The sequence below is a fragment of the Ceratotherium simum genome, chromosome 1 (genome assembly GCF_057802395.1).
Source record: "Ceratotherium simum simum isolate JZ-2026a chromosome 1, ASM5780239v1, whole genome shotgun sequence".
In the NCBI taxonomy this organism is placed as follows: Eukaryota; Metazoa; Chordata; class Mammalia; order Perissodactyla; family Rhinocerotidae; genus Ceratotherium; species Ceratotherium simum.
In genome coordinates, this window is record NC_141900.1 from 99,024,696 (window position 1) to 99,045,732 (window position 21,037).

At 41.7% G+C, this 21,037-nt stretch overlaps 1 protein-coding gene across 1 annotated transcript in view; it reads right to left on the bottom strand.

Annotated features, from left to right (window-relative positions):
• Window positions 1-512: 512 nt before the first annotated feature.
• TPK1 (thiamin pyrophosphokinase 1) overlaps window positions 513-21,037 on the bottom strand; it is a 353,331-nt gene continuing 332,806 nt past the window's right edge. The window contains exon 9 of the mRNA XM_087432188.1: window positions 513-1,881. Within this exon, the coding sequence (XP_087288314.1) occupies window positions 1,871-1,881 (11 nt within the window). The 3' untranslated portion in view covers window positions 513-1,870. The remainder of the gene's footprint in view (window positions 1,882-21,037) is intronic.

The following is a 21,037-nucleotide window of genomic DNA, read 5'->3' on the forward strand; positions in this document are numbered from 1 at the left end:
TTGACTGTGATGGTGGCCACACAAGTCTACACATGAGATAAAATCGCATAGAACTAAAGATAGACACAAATGAATGTGTGCAAGACTGGTGAAATCTGAGTAGGGTCTGTGGATTGTACAGATGTCAGCTTCCTGGAGTGACATTGTATTATAGTTATGCAAGATGTTACCATTGGGGGAAATAGGGGAAGGGTATATGGGATCTTTCTGTGTCATTTCTTACCATTGCATGAGAATCTACAATGATCTCAAAATAAAAAGTAAAAAAAAAAAATGTTGATCCCAATGTTCTGACAACAAATTCAGTTCTCCTGGACTTGGTTAAATTTAATTCACAGAAATAATATTTTGTGAATAGTATCACTACTAACCTTTTGTTAACAATAATTTAAAAACATTTAGATTTAAATTATACCTCTTCCTTTAACAGGGCTGTGGATAGCAAGCAGAAGAATTTATATCTAATTTGTTTTAAAAGTAAAACAAGAACTATGTCTCTGTTCAAATAGGAATGTAAATTTATTAGGAACATATTGGTAAATACAGAATGATTAGGAAGGAAAAATATAATTTCCCGTCAAACAACAATGCAGTTTGGTGCATTTCCTCAATAGCATTTTTGCCATTATTGTTGTTTTGTATATGTTCTCTATGATTATAATTATACTCTGTACATAATTTTTAGCATTTCTCCCCCACCATGTACTATGAAAAGCACAGTCCTATATTATTTCAAAGTCTTCAGAATTTATTGAGTGACAATATTGTAATTTAACTATTCTCCACCTGTTGGAAAAACTTTTAATGTAAATCTCCACATTTTTCAAAATTGAAAAGCAAATTTGAAATAAAGCTTGTAACTCTTTTTTTCTTTTACAGACTTTTTAAATCTCTTCCAGTTGGTGATTGATCTGGTCTGGCTTTTTACAGTCCCATACCCATGAGGAGCCATGAAGTTATTCACTGCGCAGAAATAGACCAGCAGCCAGGCTGGCACGGGTACAGCTAAAGTGTTTCATCAAGGAGGGGTCCGGGATTCTGAGGTCATTAACTTAACAGGCTGGCATGGCAGCTTTAGTGAGAGGAAGAAAAACCCCTATACGAGGTGTTTTTTCCTCCTTTGCTGTCGTGGGGCAGCACCTCTGCCAGTGGCTTGACAGACTTTTCTGGTGTTCGGGTCTAGGGTCGTGGCTCTTAGAAGGAAGAGCTCTGCCGGGAGACCTCAGTGTGTGGGAAGAGAGCCCTGTCTTCCGGCCACAGTGTGGTCCTCGCAGTTCTACTTGTGCTTTCAGGACATGGATGCATGTCTTCCTGCGCTTGGAAGCCTTCCTTGTCCCCCGTGACCCAGGTGCCCTCCAGGTCTGGTGAATAGCGTGAAAGGTGGGGGACGTCATGGTAAGCAGGCTTCTCCGTCCTTCTGGGGCTCCAGACTTTTAGGTCCACTAACATTAGAGTGACAATTCCAGGTCTTGGGAATTGAAGATGACGTGCCCTGTCTTGAAATGTCTCCTTTTGCTTAATATCAATCAAGGGCAAGATCATTAGTGTGGGTTAGAAGCTAGGAGCTACTTCCTTTGCATGGAGGAGGGAATGGGGAAATAGGCTTGCGTTTAGTGAGGCGGAGAGATGAAATGATAGAAGACTAGATTGATTACCCGAGAAATAATTAGGCCTGCAAAACCTGTCGTTCAATTTGTTGGAAAGACAAGGGAGCGATAGAACCGGATAGGCTACTAGACTCTGTCTTCAGCTTGCAAAAAGCTTCTGATTGTCTCTGTCTTGCCAACGAGGTTGCTGCGTGTGTTATTAAATTGGTGCAAGGGAGTCTGGGGCTGTGACGGGGCCACCTGGAGTTCAGGCAGGGTGTCATTCAGAGCAGTCCTAAGGAGAGGAAGAAAAGAGCAACAGAGAGGGGAAAGCCATGTTTGGAATTAGAGATGGATTAGACATTATTAGATACATCTGCTTTAGTCAGGCGATCTAATTTCTCATCTGAACTCTTAGAGATTCTGATCTGGATTCTTAGAGATACTGCTCCAAGGCCCAATTCTTTGGCTTTTCTGTTGATGTGGCCTCATGAGCCAGGGTGAGCACTGATGCCTCTCCAACTTCTCAAACTGAACTGATTCCCACCCACAAATTTGTCGCACCTCCAGTCCTCCGTCCTTTTGTATCACCCAGCCAGGTGGACTCACCTTTGACTCCACTCTCTCCCTCACAGCTTACGTGTAAACTGCCAAAATAGTCCCACCAGCTCAACCTACAAAACACATCTCAAATCCTTTAACTTCTGTCATTGTCACCACTCTGATCAAGCCCCTCTCCTCTCCTGCCTGTCCTTCAGTGACAGCTTCCTAAACTTATTTCCCTGTTTCTACTCCTGTGCCGTTACAATCCATTCTCCACACACTTGCAAGGGAGATAGTCTTAAAATGTAGATTAAGTCACGCATGTCATTCTTCTATTTTTACGCTATAATGACTTTCCATGGTACACAGAGGAAAATGAAAACTTCTTACTATAGCCCTGCATGATCTGGCTCTGGTTTACCACTCTCAGCTGACTATTCTTGTCTTTCACGCACCTTAGACATATCTAGTTTTTCCCATCTGGAGGTCTTTACATACGCTATTGCTGTACCTGAAAACGTTTTTTTCTTCTTGTGGCTCATTCCTACTCAGTTCTCAGTTTAAATGTTAGCTCTCAAAGAGGACTCCTTTGACCACTTTATCTACTTAGCACCTGCCTCCTAATATTTTCTCTTTTTTTCCGTTACAACTCTTAAGACAACATGTAATTATATTTTTGTTTGTTTATAGACTGTCTTCTCTACTGTATTTTAAGCTCCATGGGTACAGAAACTACACTGGTTTGTTTGACCGAGGTATTCCTGTGTGTACAGTGCCTCTGTCACAGTGCTGGCTTATAAATATCAAATATTTGTCAGACGAATGAATGAACTAATAATATGGCCATTTTAGTTGGAAAGGAGAAAAAAGGATTATCAGATTCATGGCACAAATTGCAGTTTCTGGTAATTCACAGTCTGATACATAACAGGTATTTGATAAGGCCATCAAGTTGTAATGATTCCTGAAAGTATTGGCCATTTTGAGAACTGAAGAGTTCAGAAGCCAGGGATACAATGTGGCGTTTTATTGCTTGTTGTAGAGAACACAGTGAGACTTGGCGTGACTCTTTGGTAAAGTCTATCTTCACCAGAGGCCATGACTTTTCAGAGGAGAAGTAGAAGCCAGAGCTGCAGCCCGTTAGGGCTGTCCTTTGTGCTGTTATTGTCATATATTTTCCTTCTACCTATGTTATAAACCCCACAACGCATTGTTATTTTTCTTGCTTTCAATAGTCAATTACCTTTAAAAATATTTTTAAAATAAGAAAAAATAATATATTTACTTACATATTTACCATTTCCAGTGTTCATCATTCCTTTGGTTAAAATAGATTTCTATCTGATATCATTTTCCATGTTAAAGGAATTCCTTTAACGTTTCTTGTGGTAAAAATCTGGTGATGAATTTTTCAGTGTTTATATGTCTGAATGATCTTTATTTTGCCTTGTTTTGCAAGTTGGGTATAGAATTCTAGGCTGACAGTTCTTCTTTTATTCCTTTAAAAATGTTGGTCCCCTGTCTTCTGTCTTGCATTGTTCCTGAGGAGGAGTCAGTTATCATTCCTGTCTTTGTTCCTCTGCACATGTGACTTTTTTGTCTCTAATTGGTTTTAAGATTTTCTCTTGAGGGCCGGCTCTGTGGCTTAGCGGTTAAGTGCGCGCGCTCTGATGCTGGCGGCCCGGGTTCGGATCCCGGGCACGCCCCAAGGCACCACTTCTCCGACCAACCCGAGGCCGAGTCCCACGTACAGCAACTAGAAGGATGTGAACCTATGACATACAACTATCTACTGGGGCTTTGGGGGGAAAAAAATGAATAAATAAAATCTTTAAAAAAAAAAAAAAAAAAAAAAAAAAGATTTTCTCTTGATAACTGGTTGTAAGCAGCTTGATTATGATGTGCATTAGTATAGTTTTTTATGCATCTGGGGGTTCATATAGCTTCTTGGATTTGTCATTCATAATTTCCATCAAATTGGGAGATTTTTCTTCCATTATTTCTTCAAGTATTTTTTTTCTGTCTTACCTTCTCTCTCTTCTGTTCTTCAGGGTCACCAATTATACTATATTATCCTTTTGAAGTTGTCTCACAGTTCACTGATGTTTTATATGCTGCTTTTTTTGGTGGGGGGCAGGCTTTTTCCTTTCTGTGTTTCATTTTGGAGAGTTTTCTTTGCTATGTCTTAAAGTTTTCTATCTTTTTCAGTGCCTGCACTTAATTCCATTCAGTTTATCATCTAAAACATTGATTTTTTTTTTTCATCTCTCAAAGTTTGATTTGGTTCCCTTTTATATCCCCCATGTCTTTACTTAACATGCAATATTTTCCTTTACCTTCTTGAGTATATGGAATATAATTATGTAACTGTTTAATGTCCTTGTCTACTATTTTTGGGTCTGTTTCTATCAATATACTTTTGTCCTAATTATAGGTCATATTTTCTTGCTTCTTTGCATACCTGGAAATGTTGTATTAGATGTCACACATTGTGAATTTTCCCTTGTTGTATATATAGGAGATATGTATCTAGATAGATAGATATCTCTCTATATTCATATCTCCTATATGTATATTCTTGAGCCTTGCTTTGTGTTCTGTTACTTGGAAACACTTGAATCCTTTTGAGACTCACTTTTAAGTTCTGTTACATAGAACCAGAGGCATCTTCAGTCTAAGGCTAATTTTCCCTACTACTGAGGCAACACCTTCTGAGTACCCCACCCAACACCATGTGTCACAAGGTTCTTCCACTCTGGCTTGTAGGAATACAAACTATTCCTGGCCCTGTGTGAAGTCCAGTGATTGTTTGTTTTTCCATTGGTTTTTCCTAGCTATTGAAGTTGCCTCATAGACATGCAGTGGTCAGTACTCAGCTGAAGACTTGAGGGGAATCCCTGGAGATCTCTGGAGCTCTCTCTTTGTCTCTTCTGAAGTAGTCTTCTCTAGATGCAGCTCTCTCCTCTCCCTGTAGTTCTCTCCTTTCCAGTATTCCATCCTCTGAATTCTAGCCACTTTAGTCTCCCTGAATTCTCAATTCTATATCCTCAACTCAGCAAGGCCAACCCCTGCCCTGCAACCTGGAAATTTCCTCCAGACAATAAGCTGGGGTAATTGTAGGGCTCAGCTCATTTGTTTCCCTTTTCTCAGGAATGACAGTCCTGCATTGGCTGTTGTCCAGTTCTGAAAATCATTGTTTCATATATTTTGTACATTTTTTTACTTGTCTAAGATGGTAGGGTAAATCTGGTGTCTGTTACTCCATACTGACCAGAAGTGGAAGTGCCCACAAACTACTTTATATATTTCAGTTAGCTCTTCACTGCCTAAAGGGTCAAGTTCAAACTCCTTAGTGTTGCACAGTCAGTCCTTTACAAGCCGACTTCATGATAACCCCCGTCCCCCACTCCAGCCTCTTTCAGTAATTCAAAGTAATTTGTCAAATCTTGACCATATGCAAACTCTTTCATCCTCAGTATATTGCACATGCTCTTGTCTCTGCCTAGAAAGACCTTCCAGCGTATCCCCCATCTGGCCAAATTCCACTTCTTCTTTAAGACTCAACTCAATTCTCAATTTGTCTGTTAAATTCTTCCAGACCTCAGTGTTAATTGCTACTGCTGTGTTCCCACAGCACTCAGGACATGCCTCTGTTATGCACTTAAGACACTTTTATGGAGATTCTTAGTTTGACTTCTACACCTGACTGAGGTCTCCTAATCTCATTGAGGATAATAACCTCTACATCTTATTCACATTTTCATCCTCAGCCTAGCCCAGTACCTGACTTGTAGTAGGTTCTTGGCAAATGTTTGCTTAATGACTGAATGTTCTGTCACAGTGTATGATCTTGCTCTTTGAAGATAACATTGGCTTGCTTATTTGAGGAACTTGGGAATGATAATTAAGAAAAACTGAATAAAAATTGGACTAGCAGAGCTGCCATTGTCAAGCAGGTGTTCTACATGATGTTTATCAGTGAAGATGCTGAGCAGGTGCTCTTCGCTTCTAGGATATCATCCCGCCATTAACACAGCTCATGGCCAGTAGTTTTTCTCTCTCTCTCACAGATGGTGGTTCTGTGACTGATTTCTGTGAGGAGTGAGTGCAGGAAAAGTTATTCCTTGGGAGTTCCCTGGAGTTAATATAATATAATCATTTTCAAAGCATCAGCTTCAACTCTGAGAGAGAATTGGAATCAGGGTACTTCTGGCATGATGGAAGGCCAGTATCGTAGAGACTATGACTCAGATATCCCCTGAATTGCCTTGGACATGTGCAATCAAGATGATGTATATTAGGGATTCAAGATTCTTGACACTTCTTGAAAGCTGACAATTTAGGAAAAAGCAAACATTTTGGAAGCCTACCTCCATAATCAAGATGGGGAAGGGTAATCAGGTGTGTCACCAAATAAAACAAAGCCCACCAGAACTATAAAGGAAAAAACAACAACCTGAATTTATTTACTTGCTTGCCATGCAAGGGAAGACACACCACTGAAGAAATTCACTAAATAGTTAACTGGGGTGGAAGTGGAAGTGGGGATCAAGGAGCTTTATCCACTAGAATGGGGGCTTCAGTGTAGTTATGCTAAGTAATGATTGAAAACTTCCTCTCTGAATTGAACAGAATGAGTCCATAAGTCTGTACATGATTGGCTAAAACAAGCCCATTGGTCAGAAAAGAGTCTATAAGGTTCTGACATACCAGATTACTCAAAATTCTGAGTCTTTTATCAGCTTGGTTTAGATAGTAGTTTGCTAAAAGTTCGTGGTTGTTCAATAACTTCACCTGGTTGGAAACAATTTTGGTGAAACCCAGCATTCGGTTTTGATCTCCCCTAGGCATGTGTAGTGGTAAGTGGAAAATTTTCCTTTTATAGGTGTGATAATGTTATTTATCACATGTATAATTTTAGAGGGACACACCTGATTTAGCTTGGACAAGGGTAGACCATGAGCTCTATATTGGTAGAGGAAAAGTAATGATGTTACAGAGATAGGACTCTCAACAGGTAAAATTTATCAAGTGCTGAAAAAAACAACTTGGGCTTTGGAGTAGGGAAGGCTTGGTTTTGCATTCCAATTTAGCCGCCTCTTCACTTGATAAATTCATCTAAGTCTCAGTTTTTTCATGTAAAACAAAGATAATATCAGTTAATGGGAAGATTAAATGAGATGCTGTATGTAAGGCACCTCCTGCGGTGGCCTGCCTGCTCCTTACATGATGGACAGTGGAGAGCTGATAGCTTTCCTCCCCTGCCGTCTCCCACCCACATGCACCCCCAGATATGTGAACACCTCAACTGTCCCTCTACACGCTCCTGGACTCCTAGACTCCTTCTGAGCATGCCCCTCCCATGCCCTCTCCCCCCGCCCCCCACCTTTCCACATATATCCCCTTTTATTTCTCTCTTCTCCTCTTAACACATAAAGTTCTATTTGTAGGTCCAAAAGATGACCTTTCTTCATATTCTTCATTAATAAATTAGATTATAACTTCAGTACAACATTCCTCTTTGTTATAAAATTCTAACTGCTTAGTGTTGGAAATCAAGCTGCTTTTGGGAAAGGCAAATTGTCAAATGCAACTGTGAAGGAGGTTTAGATTTGAGAACCAGCAACTCAGATGCCCAGAACCAGTGAGTCTGTCTCCCTTCATCCCTCATCCCAAATACGGGGACCTATATGGCCTATAGCATAATCCTAATTTTACTCAAACAGCAAAGATCTTCTATGACAGGGCTCAGGATGCCTTGGAACATTTGATACTCATTGAGCAAGGCTGGGTGGTCTGTCATTCTTGTCACAGGAGAAAATGGTCACGATGTGGGCATTCTAGGAGACAGAAGAATTAGTGGGATCATAAACTAACAGATGTCCAAGTTCCTGTAGAACAAGGTGGAGAACTGGGTACCTCATTATATGAAAAGAAATTATATGCCTTTGAAACTCTATGAGACTCCTGGATTACTGGCCCTAAAATCTGAGGGGAACTGTCACCTTCCTCCACCATTCTCTTACCGCATCTTGTTTGACGTTTTCCCTAATGCACTTGGAACAATGTCTCTAGAGGAGTGCCAAAGAGCATGGTAGGGAGTGATTTAGAATGACTGCTCTGTTGTTTTGCAACTTCTTTAGGCAGGTTTGAGACTCTAATGTTGATTTTACGGAAAGGGTCATCCATGAAAGATGAGGACGGTGTGAATCGTATCAAGGGAGAAAAAGAAGATTGCAAAGTAAATAGGACAGGTTAGGGTAGGGTCACTTATGCTGCAATAATAATAATAATAATAAAAGATGTTTATTTGTCACTCATGCTGCATGTCCAGCACTGGTCGGTAGGGCATTCTGCTCCATATGCTCGGGGACCCACGCTGACCAGCTTCTGCCCCATCATCTGGAAGGCACATCCTGTTCCTCAGACCTGCCAGCAGAAGTGAGGGCCTTTCAACTGCCTCAGCTTGGAATTGACCCCATCCCTTCTACTCATATTTTGTTATCCTGAGCTAGTCAGATGGCTCCAATTAACTGCAAGGGCACTGAGAAATGGGTGAGAAAATGGAATATTTAGGGGAGCATTATTGACTTAGCCTGCTCTTCTGGTCGCCAAACATCTATCTGCTCTCTTCCCAATTTCTAAAGACAATCTAAAAGTTGTATTTGGTCAATGCATCTGGCACCACTTCCAGGATCAGTGAGTGCTGTACAATAGTCACTGTATCGGGTTAGGACCAGCTCCTCTCAGTTTGGAGATCTAAGAAGAAGACAAGTTATCTACTGCTCTCATAGCTAGTACACAGTGGAAGAATAAGAACAGGTTAGCTGTAATAAACATATTTTGTAAGGTCAAGAATGGGAGTTTTGTACATTTGCTCTTCTTTATGGCCTCTTCTCACCAGAAGGAGGGGGCTTTTCTTCTGTCTTCTCACTTTGCCCTGCTAAGAAGGGTCTCGCATTTCTAAATATAATCTCTCCCACTGCTTAATTAATCCAATTCTTCCAATTTTTCTAGGAACTTCTACCCACCTATTTGCATCGTTAACCCCTCTCTCTCTGTTGATTTCTTCCCTTCCACTTGAATGAATTTTATTGTTCTGTGTATTAAGCACATTCTGTGTGCAAACAATGTATTAAGCACATTCTGTGTGCAAACAATGATGCTGAGGTCACAGAGTAACACAGATGAAGGAGACCTTTGATTCTCATAATCTCATGGAAATGAGTAAGAGAGAGATGTTGGAAGATAACTTTTTGAGATAGTAATTTGTATTTTGTTCATTGTATTTTTTCCTCTTTCATATTTCAGACAAAGGTTTACGCCCTCTGCATTCCCTTGACTCAGGAATTTTTGCAAGGTAGAAAGCTAAAGAAAGCTGCTTGAAATCAAAGACTCTTCTGCCTCTCTTAAAAAAGTGAAGGACATTAAAGGGTCTGTGGGAGGAGAAAGGCAAGAAGAGAGTCCTTTGAAAGGAGCAAGCAGGGACACTGCCCAGCTGGGGAGAGGTTGTGGCGGGGCCCAGGCACTGCTTGGCAACCTCCCAGTGAGGAGGAAGGACCACACAGGGCCTGGCTTAGTTTATGTCTCAGGAGGCCCAGGGGAATTCCCATTCTGCATGTTTTACCTTTTATTAAGGCTCAATCTTTCCTTTCTTACCCCCTGCCTTCCTCACATATTTCCAGAGCACCTGCTGGGGACAGCATAGGAAATACCCTATGACTGCAATGGGAGATAAGTGATGGTTCTTACTCTAGTGGTACCAACAGTCTACTGGGGGGACATAATTATAATTAATAATTAATTATAAATATACTATATTAATTATTAATATAATTATTATAATGTAATTATTGTTATAATAATTATAATTCTTAAAATAAGAATGTGGTCAAAGCAATCTGGGAGGATAGAAAAGGAAATGGCCAACCCTCACACATCAGTTTCTTCTCTTTCTTCAGTGAACTCTTTCTTAATTTCTATGGTATTGCACTCTCCTGAATCCTTATCTCAAGCAATCATTTGACCCTTTGCTCTCAGAGCGTGCTTTCTCTGTCTCATATCTTTGTGTTTCTTTCTCTCCAATATCTGGAGGATTGTATCATGCATTTACTTTTGTTCTCTAGTGTTCTTCAAATCTTATAAACTTAGGCAGAAAAGGAATTTATTGAAAAATATATGAGTAGCTCATACATTCAGAGGTAAGGTAAAAAGTCATACTTGGCAAATGGCTCTACGAAGTCAAGTTCCCAACCAAAGAAGAGTCTGGGTCAGGCATCGCCATGGGCGCCTCGACGCTAGGGAGATCATTGCTGTGAATCATTTCTTAACTCTTTCTGCATCTTTGAGTTTCTCCTTTAAGACTCAGAGTCCTGAGCAGAAGCATCTAATTGACCTGGTCTTGATACATCCTCACCCTCCAGCCACTAGAGGGCAGGGGCAGGGAATAGCTGGCTTCTAGGTTCCCACAGCGGGAAGTGGAGCCCTGCTTCCACCAAAATCCACTCAGTAAGGAGTCTTCCTAAACAGGAAGGTATTTGGAAGTTGAATATAGAAACAAACAACTTGCCCCTTCAAGTGTCATTACCTGCCTATATTTTATCAGGAAATTCAGATTCATCCCAAATCTATAACTCTAGTTCTGACCCTCTGCTTGTCTTTCCAGTTGCGTTCAGAGCCTTCCTCTTGGATGCTCCATAGCACTCCAAACTTACATAGGATAAAGAGTGGCCATCTCTCTTCTCCTTCTCATACTATTTCTTCAAGAATCACCTGGGAAACTAGTTAAAAAAGCAGCTTCCCTTGATTCATTCCCCCTCGCCACAATTCTGATTTTGTGCTTCTGGAGTAGGGGCCGGGAATCTGCAGTCTTTAGCAGGAGGCCCAGGTAATCTGACACTTGTAGTGGCTGTTCTTTGAGGAACAAGGTTCTCATCTCTTAGCAACTCTTGCCAACTTTTTCTCTGCTACATCTCTTAAATTTTTCTTTGCCACATCTCTCAAATCCTTCTTTTCTTTTCCCCCAAATAGTATGCCTTCACTATTACAAAGAGTGTTTTCAAGCCACCTTTCTCCATTATTGGTTTTATCTATCTGTCCCGCCATCGCTGGTGTAGAACTTCTCATAGGCATCTCTGTTTATTCTGTGGGAGGTAGAGGGAAACTGCCATCGACTTCCTGGTTCTCTTGAGAATTGGCTATACTTCCAGAAACTGGGTTCTGGATGATATGGTATGAGATCCCTGGAAAGACAGGCACTGACCAATCAGAATGGATACTGGCTGTAAACAGCGGGTAACAGGCCTGAATCCTGCTAATCATAAACAATAATTCTTTGGGCTTCTGTTTTTGCAACCCAGCAGGTCTTCACTAAGGCCACACCTGCACAGGTCACACTATAAGTCAAATTAGTTGTCAAAGTGATTTCTGCCCTGCTCCAGAGGGGCTCTGCAAACTGCCTTCTGAGCATGACCTGTGGTGAATATTTACTCCCTCATTTGGGCACATTATGATCATGCCCCCATGATTTCCTTTAGACATCTTCCTTGTCAAACTGAATGGTGTGTTCAAAGGTTTGTTTTGTACCATGGAGCTATTCATATAAAATTATTCTGAGGAGTCTTCCATTATTCACTACCCTGGCACAAATAGTACAGCTTTACTTCCTCTCTTCCCAGTGAGCAAGGGGTTAGAATAAGGAGGCTGCCTCCCTCCACAGGGACAGTTTCTTATGAAGAGGATTATACAGTTTTCTTTTGTCTTATAGTTGATATATTGATGTGGTTTTATGTCTTTTCTCACCTTGAAATTTTCCTGGTAGATTTTAATTTAAAAGTTGAAGATGGAAGTCTCAATTTCCTTGATTCTTTGACCTCTGAGTTAGAAGATGGTTGTAGTAAATCATTAGAAGCAAAGAAGTGAGAATGTTCCATTTGTTCTGGGAGCGTTTGACATCATACGTTTGACCTCAGACTTACAACAAGGCAAAACACTGAAAGAGAAACATTCGTGATCTCTATTCCTAACCTAAGCCAAACAATAGCATTGTCCCATGCAGCCTGTAAGGAACACGCAGTATCCCTGCTCCCTTGTTTCTGTATATATTAAAGCACTGAGCTCCCTGATCAGATCAAGAGACTAGCACTACAACCAACAGCTCAGTGCAAAGGCTGAATAAATACAGAAACTTACCCTGAGTGCTTCCAATTTATTTAATAACTGTGGCACATGTGAATCTAGGTTCACACACTCAGATATGTGAGAATGTCACCTTTCTTTATGTTCTCTAAGTTACTCTATTTTGAAGCTAAACATCTATTTCTTTAGGCTGCCACGAAATACAACGTGTCATTTTAAGGGCTTCTCCAAGGTTCTGGGCCTTACACAGTAGAGACCTGGCATCTGTTCATATAGGTCATCACTGAGACACCTGTTGCCATTGTCTACACATTCCCTTTAGGCCTGAGAGCTCTCTACGTGGGAGAAAGGAATCTTTGGCAAACTGCATCAGTGGTCCTATCTCTGTAGACGTTGCACACTGTCCCTCTCTCTGGGGTCTTGCTGCTTCCTCCTAATACAATCCACCACCTCAGCCCAGGGACAGCTCTTTCTGTCTCCGATGAAGCTCCTTCCTGTTGTCTGCTTCTCCAGTCCACTCTCCTTTTCCCCTCAAAGCTTGTTCTTAGACTGAATTATTAGCAACCAAAAATTTAGTTTCTTTCCTTGAGAACAAGGAGGACAGAAGCTCAGAAAGAGAGGGAATGTTCGCGTCCCCTCCTTCTAGTGTAGCAGAGGAAAAAAATAGAGAAGTCTGATACTAGAAGTCTTATATGCTAGCCCCCGGGCATTTGTTCAGTTCCTACTATGTATAAAATTCAGTACTCACTCCTTCTCGTGAATTGGCTCTGACTATATCTTAGACACTCTGTTAAGCATTGAAGGCATATGTAGTCCTTGTCAACATCATGCAGGGTTCTAGGGTGCAATCAACAAAAACCAATTCTTGCAAATTTAAGCAAAAAGGGTCTGGGGCATCAGGGAAGTCCCCCTCCAAAAAAGAAGGAAAAAAGAAATAATGCGGAGTTAGCCAGATAAATGAATTGTAAGAATAAATGGTGACAGAAGAGACTGAAGAAACAAGTAGGGACCAAGCACTGGAGAAGGAGAAAGGGAAACAAAGATGAATAGGCAGTTTCTGCCCCTAAAGGACTTTACAGTTTGATGAGGAAATGGACCTCTGTGCCAATAATTTGAGGAAATGAATGAAGGGAGGTAGAGCTTAGTCACAGCTCTGCTTGGAAGCAGCCAGCTTCCATGTTCCTGGAAAGTTGGTCTTGAGCACCGTGTAGCCTCTAAGTGCTAACACTGAGGTAGAGATAATGATCAAGTTCTTCTACAAGGCACAAGGGAACAGGCTGTCAGGCATAAACAGTAGAGCATCCTGAATGGAGAAGCCACTGTAAAATTCTCTTCCTTGTGGCCTTGCTTTGTCAGTAGTAAAATGTCATCCCTGAGTTTGGAAGGAACCTTCACATACCATATGATTTCCATTGTTGATGTTGAATATCTTCTAGAGAATACCATTTCCATGGGGTCAAACCCAAGTCATTAGAGACAAGCACTCCATTTGCAGTTTGATCTTAAAGCTATTTACTTTTCATCAATTGAGGCAGTTATCTTGACACACTGTATTTTAGTAAGGCTTGGCTGCCACCTGGTGGAGGAAGTTCTCCAATAGGTACATTTCAATATTGAACAAATAAGATGTTTGTGTCCTTAGTCAACTGTATGTTTGGAGGTGTAAAAAAATATTCTGCAATATTGTGGTTGCCTTAGGGGAATTAAAGACTTACATGAATATAACTGTGTTCATGGTATGTATGTAGAGTTCAGGGTATGTATGCAAAGTCCTGTTTATCTGCAAATAGGATTACATGTCAATCAAATGAGCCTCGAGCACCAGAGTCAATGTCTTCTAGGGTTCTTTCTAGCTCTGAGATTGTGCAAGTCTTTACCTAGCTCTAGAGAACAATTTTGAGGCCAGAACTATTGGGATTCTTATTGCCAGCCAGAGCTAGACTAGAATCCTCCCAGTTCCAGCCCAGGTGTGAAAACTCCTAGAAACCACTCCCTCATGGAAGAGATCACATGGAGCAAATTCGAACCAGAAAGAATCCTCATCTCCTTTTACCAGACAACAGCCCTGTAAGGGAGGAACATGTGAAAGGTGAGTGGAAAGCAGGCAGGGTGAAATTTAACAATGCTAGTCACCTGACGGATTCTCCTTAAGTTGACTTCTTCCTTACCAATGTCTAAAAGAACCACACAAGCCAAGGGAAAATGATCTGTTTGCCTTTGGATTCTGGAACCATCTAGGATATAAGAAAGACATCTTGATAGTGTAGAATGATTAATATAATAATATATTGGATGGGCCAGCCTGGTGGCTTAGTGGTTTGGATCCGGGCGCGCACCGACGCACCGCTTCTCTGGCCATGCTGAGGCTGCGTCCCACATACAGCAACTAGAAGGATGTGCAACTATGACGTACAACTATCTACTGGGGCTTTGGGAGGGGGGGAGAAGGATTGGCAATAGATGTTAGCTTAGAGCCGATCTTCCTCAGCAAAAAGAGGAAGATTAGCACGGATGTTAGCTCAGGGCTGATCTCCCTCACAAAAATATAATAATAATAATAATAATATATTGGATCAAATTTATACCCCTTCCCCGATTTCCATGGCCCCCTTTTCCCACTGGCTGCCACTGGCTGCTTGGTCTATGAGCATCCCACCACTGCTGTCCCCTCACCTAACACGACTGTCCCCTTGTTCTCCCCCAGTGAAGGCTGGGTTCCAGGGGTCTGTTCAAGTCAGGCGTGGACACCAATGCTGCCCTCCCCCTGGGAGAGGCCAGGGCAGACCTCAGTGGAGTGCCTGGGATTTGGCTTCCATAGTGGCTGCCTGGAAAGCCCAGTGACAAATCCAGTGGAAGTACAAGGGGTAGGGTCTGGGTCATAGGCAGGGGAAATAGCTTGTACAGAGGTCTTGAGAGAGCAAAGAGAGTTCAGAGAATGGAAGGGGTCAGCGTGGTGGAGTGTGGGGAGCAGACGAGAGAGGAAGGCAGAGGACAGATGACACAGAGCCTTGTAGGATGATCTGGGACCTTAGCCTGAGTACAGTGGGAAGCCATGTACAGAAGAGTTATACAGCAGGTGTGCATTTTGAGAAGACTGCTCAGGCTGCAGTGAGAGACGTGATTGGAGGGAGACAAATCTTGAGCAAGGGAGACGCGTGAGGAGATGTTTGAGAGGAGGCTGGAGCTGATGGTGGCACTAGGTGGTGGCAGTTGACTTGCAGTCAGGAGACCAGAGATCGTGTTCTGGCTCTGTCTCTAACTCGGGGTGAGTTATTTAAACCTCCTGATGCTCTATTTTCTCATCTGTCTGTTGGAGTTAAAACTACCTGATTCCTAGTCTTATTTTGAAATTAAATAAGATCATATGAACACACTTGCTAAATAACAGGTGCTTCAGGAGTACTATTTGGGTGTGAAGGGTGTGAGGAAGGAGTGGCCTCCAATGATTAGCACAGCTGTCATGGCCATTAAGCATGGCCACCAGGAAGTCCTTGCTAAGCAGGCCCTAGCTTCGGTTCACACTGAGTAACACAGGTGACTTACCTGGGCATAAGGAGGTTTATCTTAAATACTATCTCCACTGGGTTAAGGATGGAGCCAGAGATATTTCTGGTAATAGAAATGTCAACACCAAATGGCGGCAGGCCACTTGAAACAGCAGCGCAGAGATATGCCAGCTGGCATTTGCTGCCCACTGTGTATGCACATATTAAAACACAGGCCGGTAAACATTGTAATTAACAATCCTGGAGTGACGGTATGTTCAGGCAGTAAAAACAGGTGATGGATTTGAAATGCAATTTGAGCTTAATCATTTAGGTGAGGTTATTTCATAGTTGACTAATTTAACAAACCATTTTTAAAGGGTGCTAATTAAAAATTGCCCGAGGTTATCAATTTGCTGCCAGAACTGCAGAAGAATGGGCAGGGAAGGGTTTCAGTCCAGCTACTTATTGAATAAAGCATAAGACTTGATTACCATGTCAGGGGGATTTTTTAAATGGAGATATTTTCATTTGGAGCATATTTTTTCATTTAGGGGAGGAGTTATTGCAAGACTAGAATGACATAGTGCCTTGTGTGGTTTCTTTTGTTCCTCATTATATCCAGTGTCATTAGGGCAAATTCTGTTTTACATCCTGGAGTGGGGAGCCTTGGAGTCCTGGTTTGTAGTCTCTAAAATGTATGGAATAGAACTGAAGGCTGAAACCCAAGGCACCTGGTTACCGTGTCTATTTCAGTCATCCAAGTCTGACGGTTGGTTTAGTTAGAGCATTTACAGTGCTGAGAGGGTGGTTGATGCAATTCTTCTTGGTGCTTTTCTACTTTCTTTGGAAGATTCTAAAAATTAGTCGCCTCCAGGAAATCTCAGTAAGAATTAGACTGTAAGCTCCAAGGCGACAGGCACCATGTTTGTCTTGCTCTGCCCTCAGTTCCCAGTGCTGGCACGTGGTAAATTCTCAGTGAGCCCCTGCTGAATGCGGGAATCTGCTCTGTGCCAGGTGTTGCTCTAGGGGTTTGGGGTACATCAGGGAATAAAACAAAAATCTCTGTCCTTTTGGAGATACATTCTAGCAGGAGGAAGAGAGAACATAATAAATAAGTAAATTATATGGTATGATAGAAGATGATAAATTATTTGAAAAAAAAATTAAAGCAAAGTAAGAAGGATTGAAAGTGCCAGCGACATGGAGGGGTGGAGTTGGGGTAGTTGGCACTTTTCTTTATTAAACAGCATGCGTCAGGTAGGCCTTGTTGAGAAGGTGAGATTTGAGAAATGATTGAAAATGACAAGGGCGCTAGCCTGGCGGATCTGGGCAGGAGCAGTCCTGACAGACAGAAGACCTAGAGCGAAGGCCCTAAGGCAGGAGTGCCACTAGGGGTGTTTGAGGAATAGCAAAGAGGCCCGACTCTTTGAAGCTTGACCAGAGTCAGCAGGGGGAAAGTATAAATCGAGAGGGAGGTTATGGGGGGAGTGGGCCAGATCATCTGGGCATTTTGGTCCATTGTAAGGACTTGGCTTTTTCCCTAAGCCACTGCAGGATTTTGAGTAGAGAAATGGCATGATGGGACATGGCCTATGCAGAAAACAGTCAGGGGAGGAGGACAAAGTATAAGCAGGGACACTTGGGGGTGATTGCAGGGATTCCGATGAGAGATAATGGCGGCGTGGACCAGGGTGATAATGGCAGAGATGATGAGAAGTGGTCAGATTCTAAATACACTTTGAAAGTAGAGCTAGCAATTGTGAGAGAAGGAGGAGACAAGAGTGACTCAAGGCTCTGGGCTTGAACAACCGGAAGGATAGGACTGCCATCATCGAGATGGGAAGTAGTAGATGGAGCAGGCTTTTGGAGAACAGCACAGGTTTAGTGGTGGACATGTTGAGTGTGGAAAGTCTATTACATATCAGAGTGGAGGTGTCAAGTAGACAATTCAATATGTGGGTTTCCATACAGACGTTGTCTGAGTCTGTAAGTGCTAGATGAGATCACTAAGAGAGTGAGCAGACACTCTGAAAAAGAAAACAGTAAGGACTAACCTAGGAGTTGTCCTACATTAAAAGGCTGGAAGAAAAGTGGAGGAACCAGTACAGGGTACAGAGAAGGAGCCACCAGTGAGGCAGGAGTAAATCCAAGAGAGTGTGGTGTCCTGAAGTCAAGGGAAGAATGTGATCACTGTGTTAAATATTCCTAATAGGTCAAGGACGTGAGGACTAAGCCTTCATCATTGGCTTGGCTCTAGAATAGGGATGCCATTGGTGCCCTTAAAGACAGTACTTTGTGGAGTGGTGGGGCCATGGCATCATCAGAGTGGGTTTGAGAGACAAATGGGAGCAGAGGAATTGGAAAGAGTGCATTTATTTAGATGACTTTGGAGAAAGGTTTACTGCAAAGGAGGATAAAGAAATGAGGTGGTAGCTGATAGAGGAAGTGGGGTCAGCAGAAGAATGTGTTTGAGATAGTATTTTTTTTTTATGCCAATGAGAATGATACGGGGAGAGGAAAAGATGATGATGTAGGCGTGAATGGATTACAGACATGTAGTATGGTTGCCAGGCATCATTGAGGGCCACTTAAAAAATGGTGTGCATGTATGTACATACATGTTTAATTTCAGGTGAGGCCAGTCATCATGGTTGTGTTTTTCTCCCGCTATTTTCAGGTACAAGGGAGGCAGAGAGTTGGATTTAAACAGAGTTTTGGCTTTGCTAAGTGAGCACAACGAGAGAGTTGAGGGTTTAAGTAAGGGTGTGATTATGATTGAAATGGAATTTACGAGGAATTTAATGAATATGTGATTGAATGAAAAGCTGAAATTTCATTTATAAAAAAGAAAAAAATTTGTGTTTTGGAACAATAAATGTTATCTTTCAATGTCTGAGAAAATACAGAATGAATCAGACACTAGGGGTCTCCATGCTGGTGGATGTCCTGTGTGTGTGTCTGTATAGTCTTTGCCCACTTCTCTGTCCATCTGTCTTCCTGGGCCTGTCTGTCTGTGTGCTCCTATTTATTAGTGCCTTTGAGAATCTGACTGTGCCTTCCTCTGTGTGTCTCTCTGGGCCTGTCTGTTTGTGTGAATGTCTTTGTAATGTTAGAAAATGGTTTTTGTTGTTTTTGTTTTTGGTGAGCAAGATTGGTCCTGAGCTAACATCCGTTGCCAGTCTTCCTCTTTTTGCTGAGAAAAATTAGCCCTGAGCTAACATCTGTGCCAAGCTTCCTCTGTTTTGTATATGGGATGCTGCTACAACATGGCTCGATGAGCGGTGTGTAGGTCTGCGCCCAGGATCCGAACTCAGGAACCCTGGGCCGCCAAAGCGGAGTGTGTGAACTTAACTGCTACACCACCTGGCCGCCCCCTAGAAAATGTTTTTATTAAAATGTGATGATTTATTTATTTATTTTTTTTTTCATTTTATTTATTTATCTATTTTTTCCCCCAAAGCCCCAGTAGATAGTTGTATGCACATCCTTCTAGTTGCTGTATGTGGGACGCGGCCTCAGCATGGCCGGAGAAGCGGTGCGTCGGTGCGCGCCCGGGAGCCGAACCCGGGCTGCTAGCAGCGGAGCTCACGCGCTTAACCACTAAGCCACGGGGCCGGCCCTGATGATTTATTTTTTCTTACAGATAGGGATTTTACTGGATACATAAAAGTCCATCTTCTACTGCTATGTTAACTATTAATAGTTGAAGGTAACGTTCACTAGAATTCCAAATGGATTAGAAAAGGGAAGCAAACTTTTCTCTCTTTTTCCTCTCTCTTCTTTCCCCATGTCCTTTGCCCAAAGTGAATGTGCCATTTTTGGCCTCTTTTTTCAGTTTTCATTGTCTCCATTGCCATGTATATTTCCTTTTTTTCTTCCCTCTTTTTTCCATCTCTCTTGTCTCTCTGTTATTTAATTGTAATGTAAGCCTGTGAGGGCATCATTGTACCCCAGGGTCTGCCTTGCAGAAGTGTTTAAATTTGTGTTTAAGAACAGCAATATTTCAACTTAGAATGTCCTGTTTAACTGGATTTTCTGCTTTATTGCAAGTGAACTCGTTGTAATGAACAGCACAGGGTCAGTCTCCTGCCTAGGACTTGGGAACTCGCATCGAACCAGGGAAATGCACTTCACCTACATTCTTTCATCTGCCTTCTTCCGTAGGTCAAACACTTCACCAGCCATAAATTTTCAACCTAGAAACCTGACAAGCAGATGCAATAGCAGTAAATTTTCAATGAGGCCCTAAGAATACATTTGTAAAAAATACAGAATTAAGATTGCTTCTGATGGTTTTAGCTAAGCACCACAATTCTAGAAAGCAGTATCTAGTCTCTCCCTCAAACTTCATATAGGTATAAAATCTTGGATTGCCTGGGGAGTTACTCAGCATAGAATCTTGGGGATTAATTTGGAGCCCAGATCCCACAAGTGTTGGTCCGGCCTTGGGTTGAACACTGGGGAGCTTGCCAGGTTGAGACAGAGTGAGCCCATTCTGTAGTTGCTGGATGGCAAAATTGTTAGGGGATTCTTTTTTACGTGAAGATGAAATGGGTCTCCATAAAGTCTGCAGAAGGTCCTGGTATAGTGAATGTTTGGAGTAGGCTAGAATCTGAGTAAGTGGACACTTCAGTAACTTGGGCATTCTGTAACTCCTATTCTTTGTAGTCAATCCATTCAACCTATCCCCTTGGACTCTAATATCATTTACTTGATTTTAGTGCTATGAACTTCAGCTCTTGTAAATTGCACATCTATCCAAGAGAAAGGTTAAGCCTTAGAACAACTTGTGGAAAGCTATTACTGAAAACAGGAATGAATAACAATAGCATCAGTGTGACTAACATCATTTATGTATTGATATGAATACACAATTACTAGCAACATTTAGTCTAGTGAAGAAATTAGGAAAATGATTTGCATATCCACATCTTAAAATTTAGGGCAAAGGTTTCTTTTTGTGGAAAACTTACTTTCTTCCTAAAAAATTTCTATCCTACCTCCATTTAGCCTTAAAAATAATATATTCACTGCTTCATGATTTAATCTGTGATTTTTCCTCATGAAACTCATTGTTCAACACCGCTGGCATACAAATACTCAAACTGACCATGTTGCTCAGTTCCTTGCAATGGAATTGAATAAAAACTTGGATTAAAAGGTCAACTTTAAAATATGCATAATAAATTCACTGACTAAAAGCTATCCCAACAACTTTCTGCACCATTTCTCCTCATCTCATTATTCTTGTAGGCTTCCCTGAATTTTAAGGAGTGCAAATAA